The sequence below is a fragment of the Amblyomma mixtum genome, chromosome 4 (assembly GCF_055824585.1).
Source record: "Amblyomma mixtum isolate Tamu chromosome 4, ASM5582458v1, whole genome shotgun sequence".
Lineage (NCBI taxonomy): Eukaryota > Metazoa > Arthropoda > Arachnida > Ixodida > Ixodidae > Amblyomma > Amblyomma mixtum.
This window is the reverse complement of record NC_143015.1, coordinates 57,117,626-57,140,029: the sequence shown is the minus strand read 5'-3', so window position 1 is coordinate 57,140,029 and position 22,404 is coordinate 57,117,626. Positions and strand designations below refer to the sequence as shown.

Genomic DNA, 22,404 nt, shown 5'->3' with positions numbered 1-22,404 from the left:
TGGTCCTCAGAAGCTTTATCTGGTCCTTCATTTAAACATACAATGTTTGAAGTATGATAGAAAATAATTAAACAAAGCCTGAACCTCATAAGCTGTAGCCTTATGTAGTCGTCTACATGGCCAGCACAGCGCGCAAGACTCCGGAAAGGGATGCAGATTAGGAATACACTTTCTCATTTGAAAGAAAAAAACTAATATATTTAAACTTAATTGAAACATATTACTTCTCTTTATGTCTGTAGATATTAGACTTTATGTTTTTGTAAAAAAAAGAAGAAACAAAAATACTATTCGAAGCAGGAATGTTTGCAGTGACCCTGGCCTGAATGTCTCGAGCGGTATTCATTAAACAACGGCTCACTAATTAGGCTCTCCACCATGCACTCTGGGCCTCCAGAGTAACGGTCGGATCCAACACATTATTCTCCACAGGAGCGATGCAAGGTTTGTGCTCTTGCCTCCACTCGGGGAAGGGAGAAATGTTTCACGGATCCCATTTTACAGCGAGTCGGTCTCTCTGAGAGTTCCAGAGGTCAGTGCCAGAGTACACGACACCGCTGAGATATTGTTAAGTGCGACCGCCCATTTAATGCGGCCTAATGTGTGTGCTTCACTCTGAAGCTTTAGAATGTATTACTATATATTACTGAAAAAGTTTGTTCTGCTGCCGCGATAGCACGCAGCCCCCACCTTATTGATAGCCTCAAAGCCGTGGGCACACCTCGTCCTTCTGTGATAATGATCGAAAGAATCATTACAGTGCATAACCCATCTTTCACAAAATCTGAGGATAAGGGACTCGATTACATTGCATGTAATTTGCGTTATCTCATCAACAGATTTTGTTTGCGCCTCCTTTTTCAACCTTGGTGACCCTCTGTTTCAAGTGGTGGCATTTACAATTTGGTCAACGCAAAGAACCTGAAACCCCACAAAAGTCCTCTTCCAAACTCACGAGATAGTGCGGAAAATAATTAGAGAGGATCATGGTTCATCCATGTGACGAAAACTGAACCGGCCGTCACCGCCAATTACGAACAAACGGTGCTTCAGCGGGCAAGTGACAGGCACAATCGACGTCTCGGAGGCCGATTTTTCCTATCATTTCTTGTATTTTTTCTCGCATGCAGTTTTACCGCTGCTATCCAACCTTTCTCGCTCGGGCAGGTCGGAACAAACGCCTTTAGCCATCGCTTTAGCTTTCGTGTCTTTCAGTCCCTCACTGCAGGCGGTTATGTCCTTTCAGACCCGGTTTTATGCGCACTGTTGGGTCCGTTGGAAGCAAAGGCAACGTACGCCACTCGCCTGAGGTCTGACGGTGGTGAAAGTCCTTCCCAGTGGGAAACTGAAACAAACTCGGGTACTTGGCCTTCGGCTGCTTCCCGAAGTACACGACATAAAAAGGTGGGCCCTTCCGGCGTGTGTTCTGTGCGTTGAAACGAAACGGTGGGGCTTGATAGAGAGACAAACCTTCCCGCAGAATGTCATGGAAAGCGAGTGGTTGGGTTCGCGTGCAAGGAAGCTAGGCGCCGATGTCGCTAAGCTACGTCAAAGAAAGCGCCGGAAGTTTCACTCCGGCTGCTTCCACGTATCTCTTACTTCACTCCAGTGCAGGATAGAGCCGAGGGAGTGTCGGATCCGTTAGAGAAAATGCACCGTTCCGGTTGGTTTCGAGTTCATAAAAGATGGTACACTTCGAATAATATCGCATTAACCTAATTTTAGAGCCGGAGGAAGCATTAGCAAACTTTTACTTCTTACCTCTACCTTGTATCCGTCGTGCATCCCGCACATGCAAGTAACTGTCAACAAGGACTCTAGATGTTTATCGGTGAAAGAAGCCCGTTGCTGGTACAAGATATATCATGTATATTTTTTCTGGAGCCAATACGGGCTCACTTCGCAGTTTTGGTGAAACACGATAGTGTAGTTCACGAATCTTATCAGAATTATTTGAAGCTAGCTAGGAACACTCTAACTACTCTCGAATTATGCTTTACTGCAAACCAATGTATTAGATCGGCGCGAAAATCAGCAGTCCACTTGAGACCCATTGTTTGCACTTTGTCGCTTTTCTGAAAAATAACAACGTAGGCTGTGGTGTTGTACACATTTTACAATATTTTGCGAATAGTGAGGGAGGAGGCCATACCTTTAATGTTGCAAGAGCCTGCGCAGTGCGACCGGAGAAAAAGGTGGTCTTCATTATTGCGTTCAGTTCAGTTTTACAGCGTTTAACAAGCTTTTAGTACGTGCGCCCTGCACGTTATACCGCATTTTACATTATTTTTATAGAGCCAGTCCTAATCAGCCTATGGCAGTATACTTCAACCCTGCATGCTCACTGACTCCGCGACGTTCAGGGGGAAGGGGAGGGGGAATACGAGTCTACTCAGTCGTTATAGATCACTGCGCATCATTTCCTTAAGGAAAAACGCAAAAGCGCCTATATAGTGGAATTTCCGTGCGTGTTGCATAACCTTACCACCCATATATACTTAAACAGCTCTTTTACTGCGCACTTTAGAGCGGGAAATGTTAATTCGAAGTTAAATACCCCTTTCCCTTTAGTGTGCCCTAGTACTCTTTCACTGGTCAGTTATTAATTTGTGAGCAACACTAGTCATCATTATAGCATCGCTTGGCAATGATTGCCTTCCTCGTCGTACAATTTAGCCTTTAAGCTTAATCAGATTTTTTTTCTCCATCTCAACTATTTCTAGAGCATAGAGACATATTCAACGACGCGTTATTTTCTTTGCCCTCAGACTGACTTATACCAAGTGTACGCAAAAACCACCTAGAAGCGAAAAGAAATGCAGCGGCATGTTTTAATGCAGGGCATTTGAGAGCACTCTCTTGGTTTCTTGCGGAAAACTGATATGCATCTACTCGCACGGGATAACGGCACATCTCGCACGGGATAACGGCACATACAAACGCAATCCAAAGATGTCGACTCTTATTCGCTGCTTTTTCCGAGACATGATGTCGTGCAGTCAGCAAGGGATGAAAACAGCATTGTGCAAGTAATAAGCAATGTTTTCGTACTACATGAAACGGCGACGTCATTGCTGTCTCCCAGGAATTGGTGGAGAACAAAACGGAATACACGTCTTCCTTGTTTCCGCATCCGTTTAACAACGGCAGTGAACCGAAAGGTAATCGAACACTAGAATTCAATTTGGTTGCGCTTTTCTAAACTACACTTGCTTTCTGGTTCGTTGATTTCTTTGAGGAAAAACCAGAAAGGTATGATTGAGCTTAATAAAACAAGGAAATACACAGAAAGAATGGAATTCTTAACCCATGTATTCGCAAGCGATGACTATTATTAGGCTGTCTTTTTTTTTTAATGCTCCTCGGCAAATTTAGATTTTCTTTTCATCGGTGATTTTCTTTGCGAAGGTTGCCTTTCGTGTGGACTTTGCTCGGGTAACTATAAGTCTGCTCTGCATTCCCGAATTTGTTGTTCATAGCGACGGTCATGCGCCGCTCTAAAAGTCAGGTACAAATTAGTGTTTCCTTTCTCAATCTTTTCCATAATGATGAAGTACGAAAGCTGCCCACAGAGAGAAACACCTAAAAAAATTACGCAACACAACGCATTTTCCGCTTGAGTCGCCATGGGTAATTGCGCTGTTTCCGCATCATGTCTACAAACTGGCACAAAACTGTGTTTGCGTGTTTGTAGGCACCGCGCAATCGCAAACTCTTTAAACGTTTCTCTTATTCTGGTTACATGAGCTTCCACAGGGCACATGTTGACTGTTCATGTCACTTGACTTTACCTTCCCTGATATCATTTTGTTTTTTGAAATATATCTTATAAAGGATTAGTTCCACGCATTTTCACGCGTTCTTCCGCTGCCTTCGGACACTTCACAAAAAGCGCTGAGGGCTTTCCAATGACAGAACCGGGGCAGATATAGCTAAAATGCATACACTCCGCTAAAAACGGCGAAAAAAAAAGTAGTCACCGAGGTCAGAAGAATAACAAGATTCTATTTTCATCCCTTCCCATTAGTTTTCAACCCTAAAGAGTTCTCAAAATGCCCCGCCACTGAAAGGCCTTTTGGTTTAACGAAGGAGTAACGCCAGGCGTAGCTCATCTCCAGCCAGTTAAAGAGAACGAAAGATCAAGCGAAAAGTGAAATTAAAATTTCCCATCATAACTTTCCAAACCATCTTCCGCCATAAATACTTTAACCTACATGAAGGCAATGTTTGTCTTTTATGGGCGTGGACACATACCCCCACGGATGCCTATGGCAAGAGGTTTTCAATAAACATTTCTATTAACATTCTATTTCAAAATTATCACGTATGCCTCAAGAAAACGCGTGAATAATTCTGAACCACATACAAGGCCCGAAGTGATGTATATTCGTGGTGAGGAGCGCTCTCGTTCCGATGTGTGCAATTTATCCGCGGTGGGGCGCTAACATATATTACAGGGTAAAGAAATAAATAACTGGGGTGGAAAGAAAAATGTTTGGTCCAGAAACTTTTTGGTGGCATGCGTTTTTAGAGGTCTATACCTGTACTTGGTAAAAAACAAGCTAAAAATGTACCCTAAATGCAAAATTGTATCTCCCTATTCCTACTTGTATACACACCCATTACGATAAAGGTTCAATGTTTATTTTTCAGCCAGGTACACGGCTGAGGAGAACGGAAAAAAGCCGCAGCTCCCAACAAGAGATATGGCCCTTTACATTAGCTTAATCTGACAAAAAGAAATGACAGCAGTGGTCGTTGCGATGACTTTTTGCAGGGCTTATTTAAATATAAAAGGTAGACGCGTAAGCTTAGATTGAGTTGAATGAGAGCTGGCACTGAGTCTAGAAGACTACAGTTTTCGCCGCTGCGCCTGAAGCCAAGCTGCCGTTCATATCTTTCTCTGAACTAAGTGTGCTAACGACATTCTGATGACGCAACCTGCGAACATGCTCGAAAGCTAGTACGGAAAGAAATGCCATTCACATTTGTGGTTCCATTACCTTGTTTCATAATAAAAAGCACTAGCGACCACGCAAGCCTTCAGCTGCAAATGGCAGGCGCTGTCTCTGTTAGCGAAACCAGACAAAGGCGCTCCACGCGTTGCATCGCTTAATTACCATTTCAATACTCCTTGCGGTGTTTTGCGCTTGGCCGTCACACCCAGGGTGGATTTGTAATGCATAGATTGACAAAAGCGTCATCTGCGTGAGACGGACAATGACATACGTCCGGAAGTAAGCGAAGAAATGGGCCAGAGTCCGGCCTTTTTGGAATGCCATGCAAGTAAAGGCTATTTTTACTCGCTGCTTTGACTAGACAGCTAAGGCTTGTTCTGCTGCTCCATGCAGAGGGAACAATAATGTCATCGAGAGGAGAAAGGGAAGAAAGGGGTGGGGGGGGGGGTGGAAGAGAGGGAACTGAGTGTTCGCCTTTGCAGTCTTCCGACATCACCATATAGGCGATAGTCACGTAGACAATTTGGACCTTGCTATTACAAGAGACTGACCACACTGTCTGCTGAGAAAGCACCCAGAAATCGGCAGCAACTTTTGTCTTCTTCTAGCTTCCTTCAAAGCTGTTCTCTCCGCCTTCTTTTTTGGGTGTGACTGGCCTCATTTTCCTAACTTTTACTATTAATTTGCGCTAAGGTGGCCATTGGTGCACACTGGAATGCTGGAAACCAGATGGCGCCACTATTGTTGCTCAGAAGAATGAACGTGATGGTGAAAACTATTAGGAAAGCGAGACCTCATCATGATAAGCGACAATAAAACAACGGGCGCGGACACCAAAGCCAAGTGGTTACGTTAATGTAATGTCGGTTAAATTTGGAGATTATTAAAAATAAAATAGAAGGCAGCTGTTATTCAGCAATGAAAATACCGGTCGCTCAAAACTGGGCTTGTTATGTTTTAAAAGTATATGATGGGCAATTCCTGTAAGATATTTTTAGACGATGACTATGCCACCAGGCGTACACGTATCAATTAAAAGTACACAAATCGGTTAAAGAAATTCTGACACAGAAGCTTGCATGCACGCTTATAGTGGAAACATAATGCAGCGCATAGCGCCATATTTGTATGGATAACAGACAGAAGGCAAGAAAAAACAGTACTGAAAATATACGCGATGGATTTGTTTATTTGGGGCTGTTGCGAGAATTTCATTGTTTCCTTCTTAGATCTTAAATATTTTAAAGGTACATCTATAGTCTGTGGAAGTAGACCATACCGAAAGGAGTCGTTTCAATTGTATGCTATACTTCTACGCAGGAATAACATGATCTCGTAGATGCAGTTGCTACACAGTGCTCAGCCAGCGTTTGCCGTTGTGCTAAATAAGAGACAGGACGATAATCGAAAATCGTATGGAAATGTGGAAAACAGCAGAGGGAATACTATACTGTAGGAGGCAGGTGCTACTGAAGAACATCTAGATATTAAGTTAATGGGAGATATTTGTTCTAATGTAAGCATGATGTGGCAGGCTATTTGGAGAGTTGGGTCAAAGCCGCGGTCATTTAATAAGACACCACAAGAACATTTCTTCGTCAAAGTAGCAGCATCTGCTGCTTTAAGACTGTCAAATAAAACAATAAGCATCAAGGTGTTTATCTTTAACAGGAGGTAGTATCTAGAAGCGTGGCAACATCCGGACAAAAAAATATATATAATGTTTTATTTTACAGTGGACCTCACAGTTTGTGTGCCAGTACGGGAAGTTTTTTTTTTGCTGAAATGAATGACAATGCTGTGGCTTACATACTGGGGACATGGAACGGCAACTGAAAAGGAGACGTCAAAGTTCGTGTTCCTTTTAAAAAAATTATTTTAGCTCCTCTCAACAGAAATCTCTGTCTAGCATCACTCCGTAAATTGCGGCGAAACAGAGAACAAGAATTAAGGTTAATATTTCCGAAATTTTCGGTCTGAATAATGTCCAGCTGAAAACTCATTATACCAATATAGAGAGTAGGATTCAAGGCAGCTTAGCGGCACTTTGCTTTTCGATGCCGTGGACCATGCGGTCATCATCGCAGCCGCTTTCACTACGTGTTCAAATGAGTAGTTTCTCGCGATGCGCGTCCTAAGTTTTCGTCTACCTCATCTGTCATCCCCTAGTTCTGTGCTTGAATTTGAAGGGCGGAAATAATGCTGCCCCCGTGGTCGGGCAATAGAGCCGTATGGGTGAAAGCAGAGCAATAGTCACGTGTGTCTTCAACGGTAGCCTTACGCAGCGGCATAAAATGATGAAAAGTACAAGGTCTGTTAGAAAAGTATCCGACTTTATCTTTTTTTACGAACACCTGATGGATTTGAAGCAAGCACGCTTGCACCAGCCTACCTTGAACCTTCGTACGCATGCACAAATTTTTTCTCGCCTGCCGGTAGCGTCAGTCACTGGTACGCAGCGTTTGAGTGAGGCAGTGCGCAGTGCTCTCGTCTGTTTTTTATTGCAAGGAAAATGGCGGAGCGACAGGAGCAGCGCTACTGCATCCAATTTTGCCAGAAACTAGGCGACAGCCAAGTGGAAACCATTCGGAATATTCAGACGGCTTTCGGTGACAATGCTATGAGCAGCACACAGATTAAGCAGTGGTACTATTGGTTTAAAGATGGCCGCACATCGGTGCAGAGACCGCCACGCTCCGGTCGGCCGTCAACATGTCGAAATGACCAGGTATTTGCCGAAGTGCGAGCTGTGGTGACGCGGGACTATCGTGTGACTATCCGAGAAATTGTGGAAGAGGTGGACATCACCAATTTTTCTTCACATTCCATTATCACCAAACATTTGGCCGTGGAGAAAGATGCGGCGAAATTCGCGCCGAAGCTGCTCACGGTGGAGCAAAAGCAGCTTCGTGTTGAAGTCTCCCAGGATATGCTGGATTCCACAAACAGTTACCCCGACTTCATCAACACCATAATCGCTGGTGACGAGTCTTGGGTGTACAGCTACGACCCGGAAACCAAATCCCAGTCGTCACAATGGCAGCATTCCACGTCACCAAGACCAAGAAGGCCCGCCAAGTGCGCAACAATGTCAGAGTGATGGTGACTGCTTTCTTTGACTCCATCTGTGTGGCACACCACGCCTACGCACCCCACAAAGTATACATTGACCAAAAGAATATTACAGGGATGTACTCCGTCTCCTGCGTGGTGCTGTACGGCGCAAGAGGCCGAAGTTGAGGTCAACAGGAAATTGGCGCATCCATCATGACAATGCTCCTGCACATTCCTCGCACTAAATTCACACTTTTTTCGCGAAAACCCAGACTCCTGTAGTTCAACAGACTCCTTACTCTCCTGATATGGCCTCCTGTGACTTCTGGCTGTTTCCCAAAATCAAGAGGCTATTGAAAGGAGCGCGATTTCAGACAAGAGAGGACATTATGGCTGCAACGACAGCTGAGCAAAACTCCATTCCCAAAGGGGCCTTTTCGGAATACTTCCAACAATGGCAGCACCACTGAGACAAGTATGTGGAGTCCCAAGGAGACTACTTTGAAGGTGATTAGGTTTCCAACGCTCCAGTTATGCCAGTTTTTTTTCTTCGGCAAAAGGTCGGATACTTTTTTAACAGACCTCGTATAGCCAGGTGGTTGTGCGCGTCGCTTAGGGAGTAAAATAGCCGGTCACAAGCAGGGACAGCAGCCCCAGATGGCGCGGTCGCTGTCCACGGCGCTCAAGATAAGCGGCTTCACGCGGCAACACGCGAAAATTCTAAATCAACTAAAAGCGGTGAGGGATACAACAAACCCCGTCTAGCTGGTGGAGAAGCCGCTGATGGCGGTGGCAGGTGGAGTATCGAAAGAAGCAAGGGAGGCCATTCGCGTTTAAGAGGTGGAGGTATGCAAATGAACAGAGGAGACATCTCTTCCAGAAGCCGGTGGACCTTGCCAATCAGTCACTACAATCAGCTACACCTTTCTTAAAATGAATGCAATGCATTCAACTACTCTTGGCAACGAGATAGACTACAAACTTCATACAGTGATACGAACCTGTTATTTATTCAGAGTATTCTAAAGATCGTTTCCGTCCCAATAGAAACGTTCGGTAAAAAGGGGTCTATTAATTTATACGTTTGTGAATTCAGTATGAATGAATAATTTATGCAAATCCATATGCTTTTCATATCTATTTTTCACGACGTTACCATCGCCTTCTTGTGCTTCTCACTTCATATTTGTCTAATGTGCATGACGACTAACGTAGAACACACGCATGCCAACGTTATCATATGTGCTGGCCGCATAGCTCGTATAGACTCCGCATGCTCCATATGCTTACTAAATTATGAGAATCATATTATGAGACGTTACACAAGGAGTAACTTCAACACAACGTGGGCGCCTCAGTCGAAAATATTTCTCTGTCGAGAATCAGTCATATTTTTTTGCGACGCGGAACTACGGACACTTGCAGACGTTCATCTATATGTATTTGCATATTCTGTTTTCCGTGTCCAAAACATGTACAGAATCCCTGCATACAGATGTGACGCACACACCAGTGGGCGAGTCCAGCCGAAACAGAGTGAGCCTTTAGAAAGAACAATGTGCTATACCTAAGCATCAGTTTTGGTTTAATATGGCTCATGGTCACCTTAGACACACTAGAAGAGCCAGCTTTCCTAAGCTGTTCGTCTTAATGATAAGACAACGAGAATGTAATAAATATGTTTTTTAAAGTGCGAAATAAAGACAACGGGCGAGATTGGTACATGATTAGTTAATCAATGCCTTAACTTGCTCTGCTATGGTCTGGCTGCCTAAGCTACTTTCGTCTCGTTGGCCCTGCCTATTGAAGTGGCACAGATAACCATGACGAAAAATATTCGCAGTGGCTTCGTTCGGCTACGCCAGGATATATATAGCGAAAGCGAGCGCAACGATGAGGCAAGTGGTGTGGCGTCATACCAATCGGCGGGGGCGGCTCCGCGGCGAGGCGCGCAGTGTGACGTCATGCCAGATGGCGTGGCGAGCGCGCGGCGTGGGTAGAAGGTAATCGGATACTCGGAGAACTTCAGAACGGGTTCAGAAGGCGTAGGTGTTTAGATGATAACCTGTTCGTGCTTACCAAATGCATAGAAATAGCTAAGACGGAAAACAGACCTCTGTTTTTAGCCTTTCTGGACATAAGCGGCGCATACGATAACGTGAACAGGGAACTTCTGTGGAGCATATTGAAAGATTTAGGTATCGGTCATGAGGTAATTGATTTTCTACAGGAAATCTACCGAGATAATGAAGTTGAAATTATATGAGAAGGGAAAAAAAAGTACCACAACTGTGGGGGTGCAAAAAGGATTAAGGCAAGGTTGTCCTCTATCACCGCTGCTGTTCATGCTTTACGTAATAAATATGGAAAGAAGGCTAGAAGAAAGTAATCTAGGTTATAATCTGTCGTACAGATTATTCGGAAATGTAGTTGAACAGCGACTCCCGGTTTTAATGTATGCGGACGATATTGTACTGTTACCAGATAGCCAGGAAGATTTACAAACTTTGGTTAATTGCTGTGGAGACGAAGGAGACGCTCTAGGATTCAGTTTTAGAGCAACTAAATCAGGTGTGATGATTTTTAACGGTACAACTCACCAGGTGCTTACAATACAAGGCCACGAAATACCAAAAGTGGCCGAATACAAATAGCTCGGGATATGGCTAAACGAAGGGCAGATATACACGGAAAAGCACGAACAGGCTCTTAGGGCAAAAGGACGAAGAGAGGCCGGGATAATGAAACAAAGGGCATTATGGGGGTACAACAAATATGAAGTACTAAGAGGTATTTGGAAAGGAATAATGGTGCCGGGACTTACTTTCAGCAATGCGATTCTGTGCTTAAGGGCAGAAGTTCAGTCGAGATTAGACGTAAATCAAAGAGCTGTTGGAATATTAGCACTAGGTGCCCACGGCAAAACCACAAACGAGGCAGTACAAGGGGATATGGGCTGGGCATCGTTCGAAGCACGGGAAGCTAAGAGTAAAACACTATATGAAGAACGCCTGAGGAAATGGGACGATAACAGGTGGGCAGTTAAGGTATTTAAATATTTATACAGAAAGAGCGTTGACTCACAGTGCCGGAAAAGAACTAGAAAACTAACCAGTAAATATGCAGGTCATGACGACGGAGAAAGAAAGAGAATTAAACGACAGGTTAAAAACGCGGAAGTTAAAAATTGGATGAATTCAAAGGAAAAGAAACATAGTGTAGAACTATATCGATACTGGAAAAGGCAGATCAGGAAAGGATTTTTCTATGATAACTCAAGAGGCAGTGCACTACTTTTTGAAGCTAGGTCAGGGTGTCTTAGAACGCGCAGCTACAAAAAGAAATTTAACGAAGAAGATGACACATGTGCAGTGTGTGGTAGATCCGTGGAAACAATTGAACACCTCATAATCAAATGTGATGGTATCATTCCGGATGTCGATGCAGGCGCAGTCACTTTTCCTGAGGCCCTAGGGTTTAAAGATAACAATGGTCATGTAAATAAATCTGTAGTGGAAGTTAGCAAAAAAAAAATGGCTGAAGCTTAACTTGGTTAAGCCTGGAGAATGCGAAGCATCATCGTGTCGCGTAATTTGGAGGCGCACAACCACAGCGACGGCGCGAGGTGGGCCCCCGTTTCTCCACTGTCGTGACGTCATCAAGTCACGTGGTGTGACGTCATGTATAACGTGATTTGGAGGCGCACAACCACAGCGACAGCGCGAGGTGGGCCCCCGTTTCTCCACTGTCGTGACGTCATCGTGTCACGTGGGACGGCGTTGTCGGGACGTCATCGTGTCACGTGGGACGTCGTTGTCGGGACGTCATCGTGTCACGTGGTGTGACGTCGTGTCACGTGATTTGGAGGCGCACAACCACAGCGACGGCGCGAGGTGGGCCCCCGTTTCTCCACTGTCGTGACGTCATCGTGGCACGTGGTGTGACGTCATGTATCACGTGATTTGGAGGCGCATAACCACGGTGAAGGGCTAAGTGGTAGCTAAAGTAGTATGCTTCGCATAAAAGCGATTGGAAGATTGGTGGCTGAAAAGCAGCGATGTGGCATAAGGTTAGAATTGTAGGAAACTGTACGTAAAGTTGATGGCGATTCTTAATGAGAATTGCCAACACAGTAAACAAAAAAATAATAAAGAAAGAAAAGCTGAGCATGGCAGCAATTGCCACCGCCCCGTTTCAAAGGGGACGCTCCCATCCATCCATCCATCCATCCATCCATCCATCCATCCATCCATCCATCCATCCACCCATCCATCCATCCATCCATCCATCCATCCATCCATCCATCCATCCATCCATCCATCCATCCATCCACCCACCCACCCACCCACCCACCCATCCATCCATCCATCCATCCATCCATCCATCCATCCATCCATCCATCCATCCATCCATCCATCCATCCATCCATCCATCCACCCACCCACCCACCCACCCACCCACCCACCCACCCATCCATCCATCCATCCATCCATCCATCCATCCATCCATCCATCCATCCATCCATCCATCCACCCACCCACCCACCCACCCACCCACCCATCCATCCATCCATCCATCCATCCATCCATCCATCCATCCATCCATCCATCCATCCATCCATCCATCCATCCATCCGCCCGTCCGTCCGTCCGTCCGTCCGCTAGCTGCGGCAATCCATCCATCCATCCATCCATCCATCCATCCATCCATCCATCCATCCATCCATCCATCCATCCATCCATCCATCCATCCATCCATCCATCCATCCATCCATCCATCCATCCATCCATCCATCCATCCATCCATCCATCCATCCATCCATCCATCCATCCATCCATCCATCCATCCATCCATCCATCCATCCATCCATCCGTCCATCCGTCCGTCCGTCCGTCCGTCCGTCCGCTAGCTGCGGCGGTTGCTATACAACGGCTCAAGGTCGGTCTCTGTGCCTCCTCGGAGCACCGCCACAGTGAAATAGCAAGTTCGTGGCCAATGTACCTTTCGCTACAAAAACTTCCCGGTTTCCGAAAGCCATTGCACGTTGTCCTTAAGTGCTGGACAATGTGGACATACCTTGCCGTCGTCCGAAAATGAAGGCACTTTTTGACAGCCTTAATGTGTTCACGCAAGGAGCTCTTCGTCGTTCTAATGAAGGATCGGAATGCAATAAAAGCGCGGTGGTTGGAGCACGGAATTGAACCGACATTCCACAATAAGCGCTCCTCGAAGACGGCGAATGTACCCCATGACAAAGAAGGTTTCCTACACAAAGGCAATAGTGCGGCCGCATTCCTGATCGCATTCCTGGTTGTGATACTTGCTGATAGCTTGTAAATCACACAGGGCTGGAATGTTGGAAGTCCAGAGCAGCCTGGCTAGAATAAGCAGGCATTCGCGACTAATGAAAGAGCTAGGTCCAAAAGAGAAGTTAAGCATATTGCTCTCTGAGGTGAGAAATGTCAGACGTCGTTTGAGGGAAACTGTGGGCAAAAATAAGTGCCATTCAGGCTCGACAAACTGAGCACAAAGGCTTCGCTCTTATGGGGGGCATAGCTGGAGGGCTGTTGCCAAAACGACACCGGCGGATGCCGCATCCGTTAAGCCCCTGTTATTTGAGGCCAGTGGCACGTCGTTCCATGGACTCCGTGAACTAATCTCGTAACGTTATATTGTTGTGGAGGCGTTCACACGCAGTTTGTACAATTCCACAGTGTACGTTTCATTACATAGACTCATGGAAAATTAGTATCCAGCGTCTTGCGTGTTTGAGGAGCCAGCTGTGGAGAACAATCTGATATCAACCAGTGTGAAGCTTTATCATATTTAACACGAACAATCACGGCCAAACATACGCTAATACTGAGTGCCGGTTTAGTTCCGTTGGGTTCTTTCATTTCAAAAATTAAAAACTAGAGAAAAAATTTCCCCAATCTTCACTGCATCACTAGGCTTCCTCTTCCAGAGAGAATGTTTTTCTACAATAGAAAGCAAAGGATAAAAACAGCTCACCAATCTTTAATACATCACTGGTTTGGTTTATGGTTTATGAGGTTTTAACGTCCCAAAGTGGCTTAGGCTATAAGGGAAGCCGTAGTGAAGGGCTTCTGAAATTTCGACCACCTGGGGTTAATTCTTTAACGTCCACTGACATCGCACAGTACATGGGCCTCTAGTATTTCACCTCGATCGAAATTCAGCCGCCGCGGCCAGGATCGAACCTGCGTCTTTCGGGTCAGCAGCCGAGCACCGTAACCACTGAGCCACCGCGGCGGGATTCCTAGGATTCCTCTTCCAGAGAGAATATTTTTGGCACAACCGAAAGGAATTGTATTAGCATTATTCTAACGCGTAATGCGGTTCTACAAATAATTATTAGGTAATCGCAATGTGATCATTCGAGACGACCTCCCGGTAATGATGTGAGTTGGGCGTAGCGGGGCATTCTTGGTTGGTGGTGAACCGTTTATGCGCATTCATGGCAGTATGCAGGGCCTCAATTACCCCGGTTATAGCCTTAGTTCTAACGGTGGCACGGAATTTGGTGCTTTGTGGGTCAAGGTGAAATTCACCTTCCTTGCACCTAAGTCTATTGCAAATTGCCTCCAAATTGTAAAGCACTAAACGTCCATGCTATCTTGCCCTTTCTGCGAAGCACCTGCCAGTTCTGACGACGTACGAGGTCGTACACTCTCCGTGCGAGCACGTGGCAACGCTCTTAGGAGCACCATTGCGTCCGACAAGACCCCGCATCGAATTGAAGGGGCAAATGACTTGAAGGACCGCCTTCTTTTTCATCTGCGCCTCCACCAGTTTGGTGCGATGAGCGGCCGCGTTGGAAGCAGTGGCCTACCGAGGAGAGCGGCCACGAGCTCACATGTTTGCAATAAGAGTGGACGACCCTGTGCGTCTTTCCTCGAGACAGCAGAACCTCGTGGATAGCAGGTGTATTTCGTGTACTTATGGCTGCGATTGGTAGTGCATATTTTGCCTCTCAAATCTTTGGTCATCATGGAGCGAACTTCTGCGAGCTTACACTGCACCGGCAAATTTATTTGTACCCGTACATTTTCGTCCTCATATTCTTCAGTAATTTTTTTTAAAGTGAATGATTTAAACTAACTGATACGTCCCAAACCTCCGCGTGAATATAATGTGACTGCATTAAACCAGGACGTGAATCTTGGTTGCCTTTCGAATTTCTCATCTTTCTTGTGCCGTGGCGACTTTCGCCGCCACAGAATTAATGTTAAACTTGCTTCTTCAACAGCATGTGTTTTTTCTACAACGATGAAGCAAGTCATGGTAAAGTGCTACAAATCTAATTAGGTTAGGACTTAAAACGCCTTATAATGCTCGCCATAATGAGCTCCAATGAGTAGCTTTTTATGAAAGGCATACTGCCACTTTTCACTGCACACCTTACTCCAGTCATAAAAGAAAACAAGGGAAAGCAATGATCACCCAGCAGTGTAGAGGAAACATCTCTGTGTTTGGCGGTACTGAAGGCGTTCTTTCTGATGCAAAGGCCGCTCTGAGAAGATTGCATCAGTACCCACCAGCGCATTTGACCAAGAACGCCGTTTTTTGATGTCTTAATTTTTTTGGCCTTCATCTGCACCTCCTTTTCAACCTTACTACCACTCTGTCCTTGAGAGATCAGACAGATTATGAATGAAAAGGGTAAGCACATGCAATTCACTCTAACTACCATGTGTGCTTTTCAATAAATCATTTATTGAAACTTAGCGGTCGTCTGATGCAGACGTCCTTGTGCGTTTGCACTTTTACATCGTCTTCATTGCCTACCAACAACCCGAAATTACAGCTCTTCGCGACCACATTAAGATACATTGGTTTCATACGCGAGCGGAGCATTCGCATGTGGAAAGATATTTGTAAAGTATTTACTAATATTCGCTATAGGTAAGGAGTAAGAAGAATTTGATTGCCAGAGCGTGCGTAGTATAATTGCCGGGACTGTACGTGTACATACTATGAAAGCCGAGCCTCGTAGGGTGACAGGGATACAAATTTATGGGTGTTTTAACCGAGTGTTTCAGGAAACACTAATAAAAAGCAAAAAAAATGAGAATTTGAGGGATAATGAATAACTTCTCAGGAAAAACTGTAGCCTCCATGCATGTCATTTACTGTAGAGCGACAATTTAGCTAAAATTCGCGACTTAACTTTTTGTTTGTCACAGTATGGTGGCCTATGTAGACGGAGATTTTGAAGCCATGGACAAGAAAAAGACGTATCAGTATATAAAGCAAAGAGGTACTCGGTTTTAATGCTCTGCATACCAATAAAATAGCCACTTTTCCCGCATTAAACCGAAAGTGAGAGCGTAAGGCACGCGGGGAGCTCAATGCAAACGCAGCGTTCCTCAAGACATGTTGTAATGATTGCGACGCCGAAATCGAACTAGCTGTTCCTTACTACCACTGCATCGAGTGTATTTTCATTCATCCCCCTTTAGAATGACGAACGTGCTGGTGGGGGTGGCTGTTTTTTTTTTTTACTAGAACTTGATGCCATTGACTGGTATGTCTAGAAGAAGCTTGCATTTGATAATTTTCGTGTAATGCACCACTTATTTTTTTTTCGTGGAAGCAATAATAAACACAAAAAAGTTCTGGTGGCAAAAAAACAGACGCATAAGAAGACCTGGAATCATTTTCATATATTTCTGCGCATAACCGACAGGGTTTCGGCTTTTCGTCGGCGTCCATGTAAATTTATGCGCAGCGTTTCATGACCAAACGAAGTCAGTGAGCAAACAGCTTTCTCTTAGTCATTTAACCTTATTGTGCCGTGTTTTAATCAACTAAGCCCTTTATTGTATTGGGCCCAGTTTTGCATGATACTCGGCTGCTCGGCTACTGACCCGAAAGACGCGGGTTCGATCCCGGCCGCGGTGGTCAAATTTCTATGGAGTCAAATTTCTACAGGCCCGTGTACTATGCGTTGTCAGTGCACGTGAAAGACCTTTAGGTGATCGGAATTTTCAGAGCCCAATCACTACGACGTCCCTCATAACCTGAGTCACTTTGGACGTTGAACCACAATAAACCAAACATGGGTTCGATCTTAGCCACGGCGCACGCATTTCAATGGAGGCGAAACGCTAGAGGCCCGTATAGTGGGCGCTCTTACAATATATTAAATAAGCCCCGGAGGCCGCAACTTTTTGGAACCCTCCACTACGGCATACCTCATAGCCCGTGTCAATTTTGGACGTAAAACTCCATAAAACAAAACCATCATTGGGCCGTGTTTTCATAAATTACGAATTTATCATTCTGCGAAAGTTATGACTACCCGATATCACCCCTATTAATTTACAAGAGTTAAGTTTTTATCCTTTGGTGATCGGAATGATTTCTAACCTAGAACATGACACATAGTTTATCGCAGAGCAAGTGAATGCGATTACATGAACGCTCCTGATACGACAAGGAGCGCAAACGCTAAAGGCATCGATAACAAGCCAGTTCGCTACCTAATGTGAGCAGTGCTTCAGTAATCGATTTTATCATTTGAATATTGTTGTGAAAGCAACATTACGCTAGTCGCCGAACCATTTCGCGGAGCCGAGGAAAGGCCATACTGCGCATGCGCGAGGAGCAGTGACGTCACACGGCACACAGCTGGCGCGCCGCCGCCGTCGCTGCGCATGTGACTCAGAGGTGCCGCTGCCGCCTTCGCCAGTTGCGCATGCGCAGTAGCGGCGCATAGCTACCGTGCCGGGGTCGCCGGCACGCTAGCTGTTCGTAGGGACGTCACGTGCTCCTCGCGCATGCGTAGTATGGTCGTGCAAGAGCACGCGAAACGTCGACAGTGTGGGCAGTGTAGCTCAGGCGGCAATATATGGCTAGGCGCAGATGTTGCTTTCGCAATCCTCCAGGTTTAACCAGAGCTAAACCACAGCCAACTTTTGTGATAATTTTGAGCCTACCTCTGTGAAGGGGGACAAAAAGCCGTAGAAAATGGCTTGCCAAGTGGCATCCCCAGTGGACTACCACTTTCTGTTGGGTACCACAGCCGCCTACAATTTCTTTATTCATCTGGATTTAAGGAAAAAGAGGCGATAGTATGAAATTGAAATTGAAATTGAAATTTATTCCACAACAAAAAGATGCTGCGAGGAGGACAGGAGAAAAGCTGTGTGAACAGCTTGAAAAGCCCTGACCCCCCAACACACGGGGTAGGACAGAAGCGTGCGGCAAGAGAACACAGTCGGATATGGCAACATCGTTGGAAAAGTTAGTATAAAACAGGCAAGAACGAGAAAATCATATCACAACATTATACAAACAACAAACGCAGTTCTTTTGGTGTTATATCTGATATGTCAATGTTAGCATCCTTTATCATGTGATTCAGAAGTGTAGGCAATTTAAATTTTATCATTTGATTTCCATAATTGGTTCTGCATTTTGGAACATACCACATCTCAGGATGGCGCACATTATAAGCAGAAATGTTTTTCTCTAGCCTTGCAAGGCTAGTGATGGCATCATTATTTTTTATTAAACTGAGTTTATATAAGCGGCACAGTCTGTGATCGTTCATCGATGAAACTTGTATTATGTGGTACTTCTTGAATAGGCCTGCTGTGTGGAAGCGATATGGAACTTTACAGGCGAGGCGTAAAGCCCTTTTTTGCAAGAGAGTAAGTTTGCTAATGTTTCCAGCTGTTGTTGTTGCCCATACAGAAAACGCGTAATTTAATAAAGAGGAAAATAAAGAGTTATATATGAGCATGTTAACAGGTATGGGAAAATTGTAGCAGTAACGGCGCATAACGCCAGCTGTCCTGGATAGCTTACCAACGATATAGTTTACGTGATCATCCCATGTCATGTTTTCTGAGAAATACACGCCCAGTGATTTAAAGCTCTTTACCACTTCAATTTCAGTGTTATTTAAAAAAAATGGAAGGTCGCTGGACATGTGTGTGTCGGGGGTGAAATAAAATAGCCTTCGTTTTATTAATGTTTAGCTTTAGGCAGTTAATTTGAGCCCAGGCATTAATCTCGGACAACGTTCTATTCGCTCGGATACCTAGATCAACACACGATTTGCCTGAAAAGAATAAACTTGTGTCGTCAGCATAGATTATGTAATGTGCCGTTGCATCAACGCGAACTATCTCGTTAATATAAAGAATGAAAAGAAATGGTCCCAGGATGCTTCCCTGTGGGACACCTGTTTTGATTGACTTTGATGTGGAGTGTTTTCCTTCAATGACGACAAACTGAGTACGGTATTGTAAGTAAGACGATATTAATTGATGCGAAATGCCTCTTATGCCGTAGTGATCGAGTTTTTGAAGGAGAATTTCATGATTAATGAGGTCAAAGGCTTTGGAAAAGTCCAGAAACAGCCCAAGTGCCATATTTTTACACTCAAAGTTTTCGAGAATGAACTCCTTTTGGGCCAGCAGTGCGAGTTCCGTAGATTTGTTCCTGCGGAAGCCAAACTGAGCAGACGTTATTAAGTTGTAACGTTCAGTGAAAGAGGTCAAGCGTTTCAGAATTATTTTCTCTAAACCTTTGGAGAATACAGGTAAAACGGATATGGGGCTGTAGTTTGACATGTCATCTCTATTTCCCTTCTTAAACACAACTGTCACTTTTGCTCGCTGCATTTTTTGAGGAAAGCATCCTGTGGACAAACACATATTAAAAATGTGGGTAAGACAAGGTGCTAATACATCAATGGCAAATTTTACAGGTTTCACTTGAATATCGTCCGCGTCAGCAGCTCTACTATTGCTTAGGGTTAAAAATGTCGCTACAAGCTCACTATTAGTGACTGGGTCTAAAAATATAGTTGGATTACTTCGCTCCTTCATATATCTTAAATCAGGGTTTCTACTGGTAGCACCACCGATTGATAAAAAGAAGTCATTAAATGCGTCAGCTAACTTAGTGCCTTGAAGTTCTATGCCATCTTTTACGATTGTGGTTACCGCTTCTGAATCATTACCAAATACCGTGTTTAGTGCCTTCCAAACGTTGTTTGTGCGTCCTTGTGTTGCTTCGAACAGGTTAGAGTAATATTGCTTTTTTGCATTACGAAGATGTTTTGTGACTGAATTCCTGTACTTCTTGAACACTTTGAGGGCTTCAAGGGACTTACTCTCTATAAATGCCTTAAACAACTGGTCCCGTTTTTTAATAAGCTTGAGGCACTCTTTATCCACCCAAGGCTTCCTACTTTTCTTACAAATTCTAAACGTCTTGATAGGAAAACACGCAAGGTATACCTTAGAGAACTTGCTCATAAATAACTCATACGCTAAGTTAGGATCGCTCACTGCGAACACATCGTTCCAGTTTTCTCTGCTTAAGCAGTCTCTAAAAGCGGAGAGCGTATCAGGAGTAATGCGTCTGTATGAAAATTCAGAGCGCATTCGTGTAGGCGTGTTAACGACTTGACTGACAAACATAAATATAGGCAAGTGGTCGCTGATATCGTAAATCAAAGTGCCAGCTCTAACAAGGGAAGGATCAATATTGGTGGCAAACAGATCTAAAAGTGTAGTTGATTGTGTAGTTGTTCGTGTAGGAGACGTTATAAAGTTTTGACAGGAGTGAGAGCTTAATAATGAATCTAGTTCTAATTTAACCCTGCTATTCTGTAACATGTCAATGTTCAGATCACCACCTAGAATTAATGTATATTTTCTTTCACTGACAAATTCTAAGAAAGAGTCTAAAAAAGGCAAGAACAGACGAACGTCATTTGAAGGCGGGCGATAACAAACACAAAAAACAGAAGTACCAAATCTAATGGCAAGCGTTTCGTAAAAAGGAGTGATACAGCTGAATTCTGATATTAGTTCAGAATCCATCGAGTTAGAGATTAGCATTGCTACGCCACCACCCCTTTTGCCTGTGCGGTTCATGTAATAAGATTTATACGTCGGAGGTGTAAACACATCCTCTTCCGAGGCAAACCATGTTTCTGAAAACATCATGACATTAAAGCGTATTTGCGCTTCGCCGAAAAAATTGTCAAGTGCATCCTGCTTATTTCTACCAGACCTCAAGTTAAAATGAACACAACTAAGACAATTCTGAAGACTAGCATCGCAAAAGTATTTAAGGTTTGCAACGTCTACCTGCGCAGTCGAAGGATCAAGCATGATCGGAGCAAAAACAGAGATAAACGGAAGGCTTTTTCAGGTTGAACTATGTCACAGCTTATCAAGGTCAGCCACGCAACGAATGACAACGGCGCTATCACCTTCTCTTTTCCTCACTAGGATCTTGCCATTGCAGTGCCATGAAAATCTGTAGTCATTGTCCTCTGCCCATTCCTTAGCGCGACGGAGCAGCTCTCTGTTTTGGTGTGTCATGTTTTCAGTGATCGAGACTCCAGATGAACCATTTCTGAGGGCTTTACGCTTTTCCAGCCATTTATCTCGAGTTGACTGCTGGGCAAACCTAACAAGAATTCCAGGCGTTTTGTTTGGTTTGGAAGGAAGCCTGTGAATAGCGCCAATGTCATTTGCCGTCAGCTCTGGCAGGTTAACAGTCTTAGCCACAGCATTCAACTTGCACATCAAGTCCTCATTTGGCGTAGCTTGGATGCCATGAACTTCTACGTTCAATTTCCTGCTACGAAATTCCAAATCATTGACAGTCGCTTTCAGTTGGTGAACGTCACTTGAAGTACATACAGCCTCTAATTTGTCTACACGTCTGTTCAAGTTACTAATGTCTTTCTCTTGTTTAACTTGTCGATTCAGGATATCGTCGTACTTCTGGGACAATAACTCGATGGAGTCCTTAATTTCCCCAACCTGAGCAGGCAATCCTGCTAGAGCATCAAGCCTTCGAGTTATATCTGCCAGGCAAACAGTTAGCTCAGAGTCCATGTTCCCTTTGTCCCCACTTTTAGCTTTAGATGGACGGCATGCCACGCATCGCCATGCTCTGCGGCCGCTCTCTCCTTTGGCCTTAAATGTTGACTCCGACCAGCCAGAACAACTACCAATATGATAGGAGGACTCACATTCGCTGCACATCAGGAATTGGCCGTCATCTGGCAGGGACTCATTGCATGAGGATGTCTTCAAACATCAAAACGGTAGAAAACTACAATTTTTAACCTTCATTGGGATTGCCTGACGAAAAGGAGGGAAGCGCGAAAACAGAACTGTATTTTATGTCAAAGACTCACTCTAGTCAATGCATAGAAAACATTCAAATCCATCTCGTGACGGCCTCTCAGCCAGATGCAGTCTTAAAACAAAGCGTCAATTTTACTCAAGTTAGAAAGACCATCTCACAACAGTTTCTGTGGCCGTCTATGCAGCATTGCAGCTCTGCCTATTCATGGCAACCACGGGACTAAAAACGCTAGCTGAAGGGC

General features: G+C 44.6%; 1 protein-coding gene across 1 annotated transcript; it reads right to left on the bottom strand.

The window, feature by feature from the left end:
• Nucleotides 1-21,223: 21,223 nt before the first annotated feature.
• LOC149346548 (uncharacterized) lies at nt 21,224-21,907 on the bottom strand. Its single transcript, XM_089541375.1, has one exon. The coding sequence runs from the start codon at nt 21,905-21,907 to the stop codon at nt 21,224-21,226; it is 684 nt and encodes a 227-aa protein (XP_089397501.1).
• Between the last annotated feature and the right edge of the window lie 497 nt (nt 21,908-22,404).

Bases quoted from the DNA above. Each gene is read 5' to 3' on its own strand.
- LOC149346548 (XM_089541375.1), bottom strand. From the start codon at position 21,907: ATGGACTCTGAGCTAACTGTTTGCCTGGCAGATATAACTCGAAGGCTT.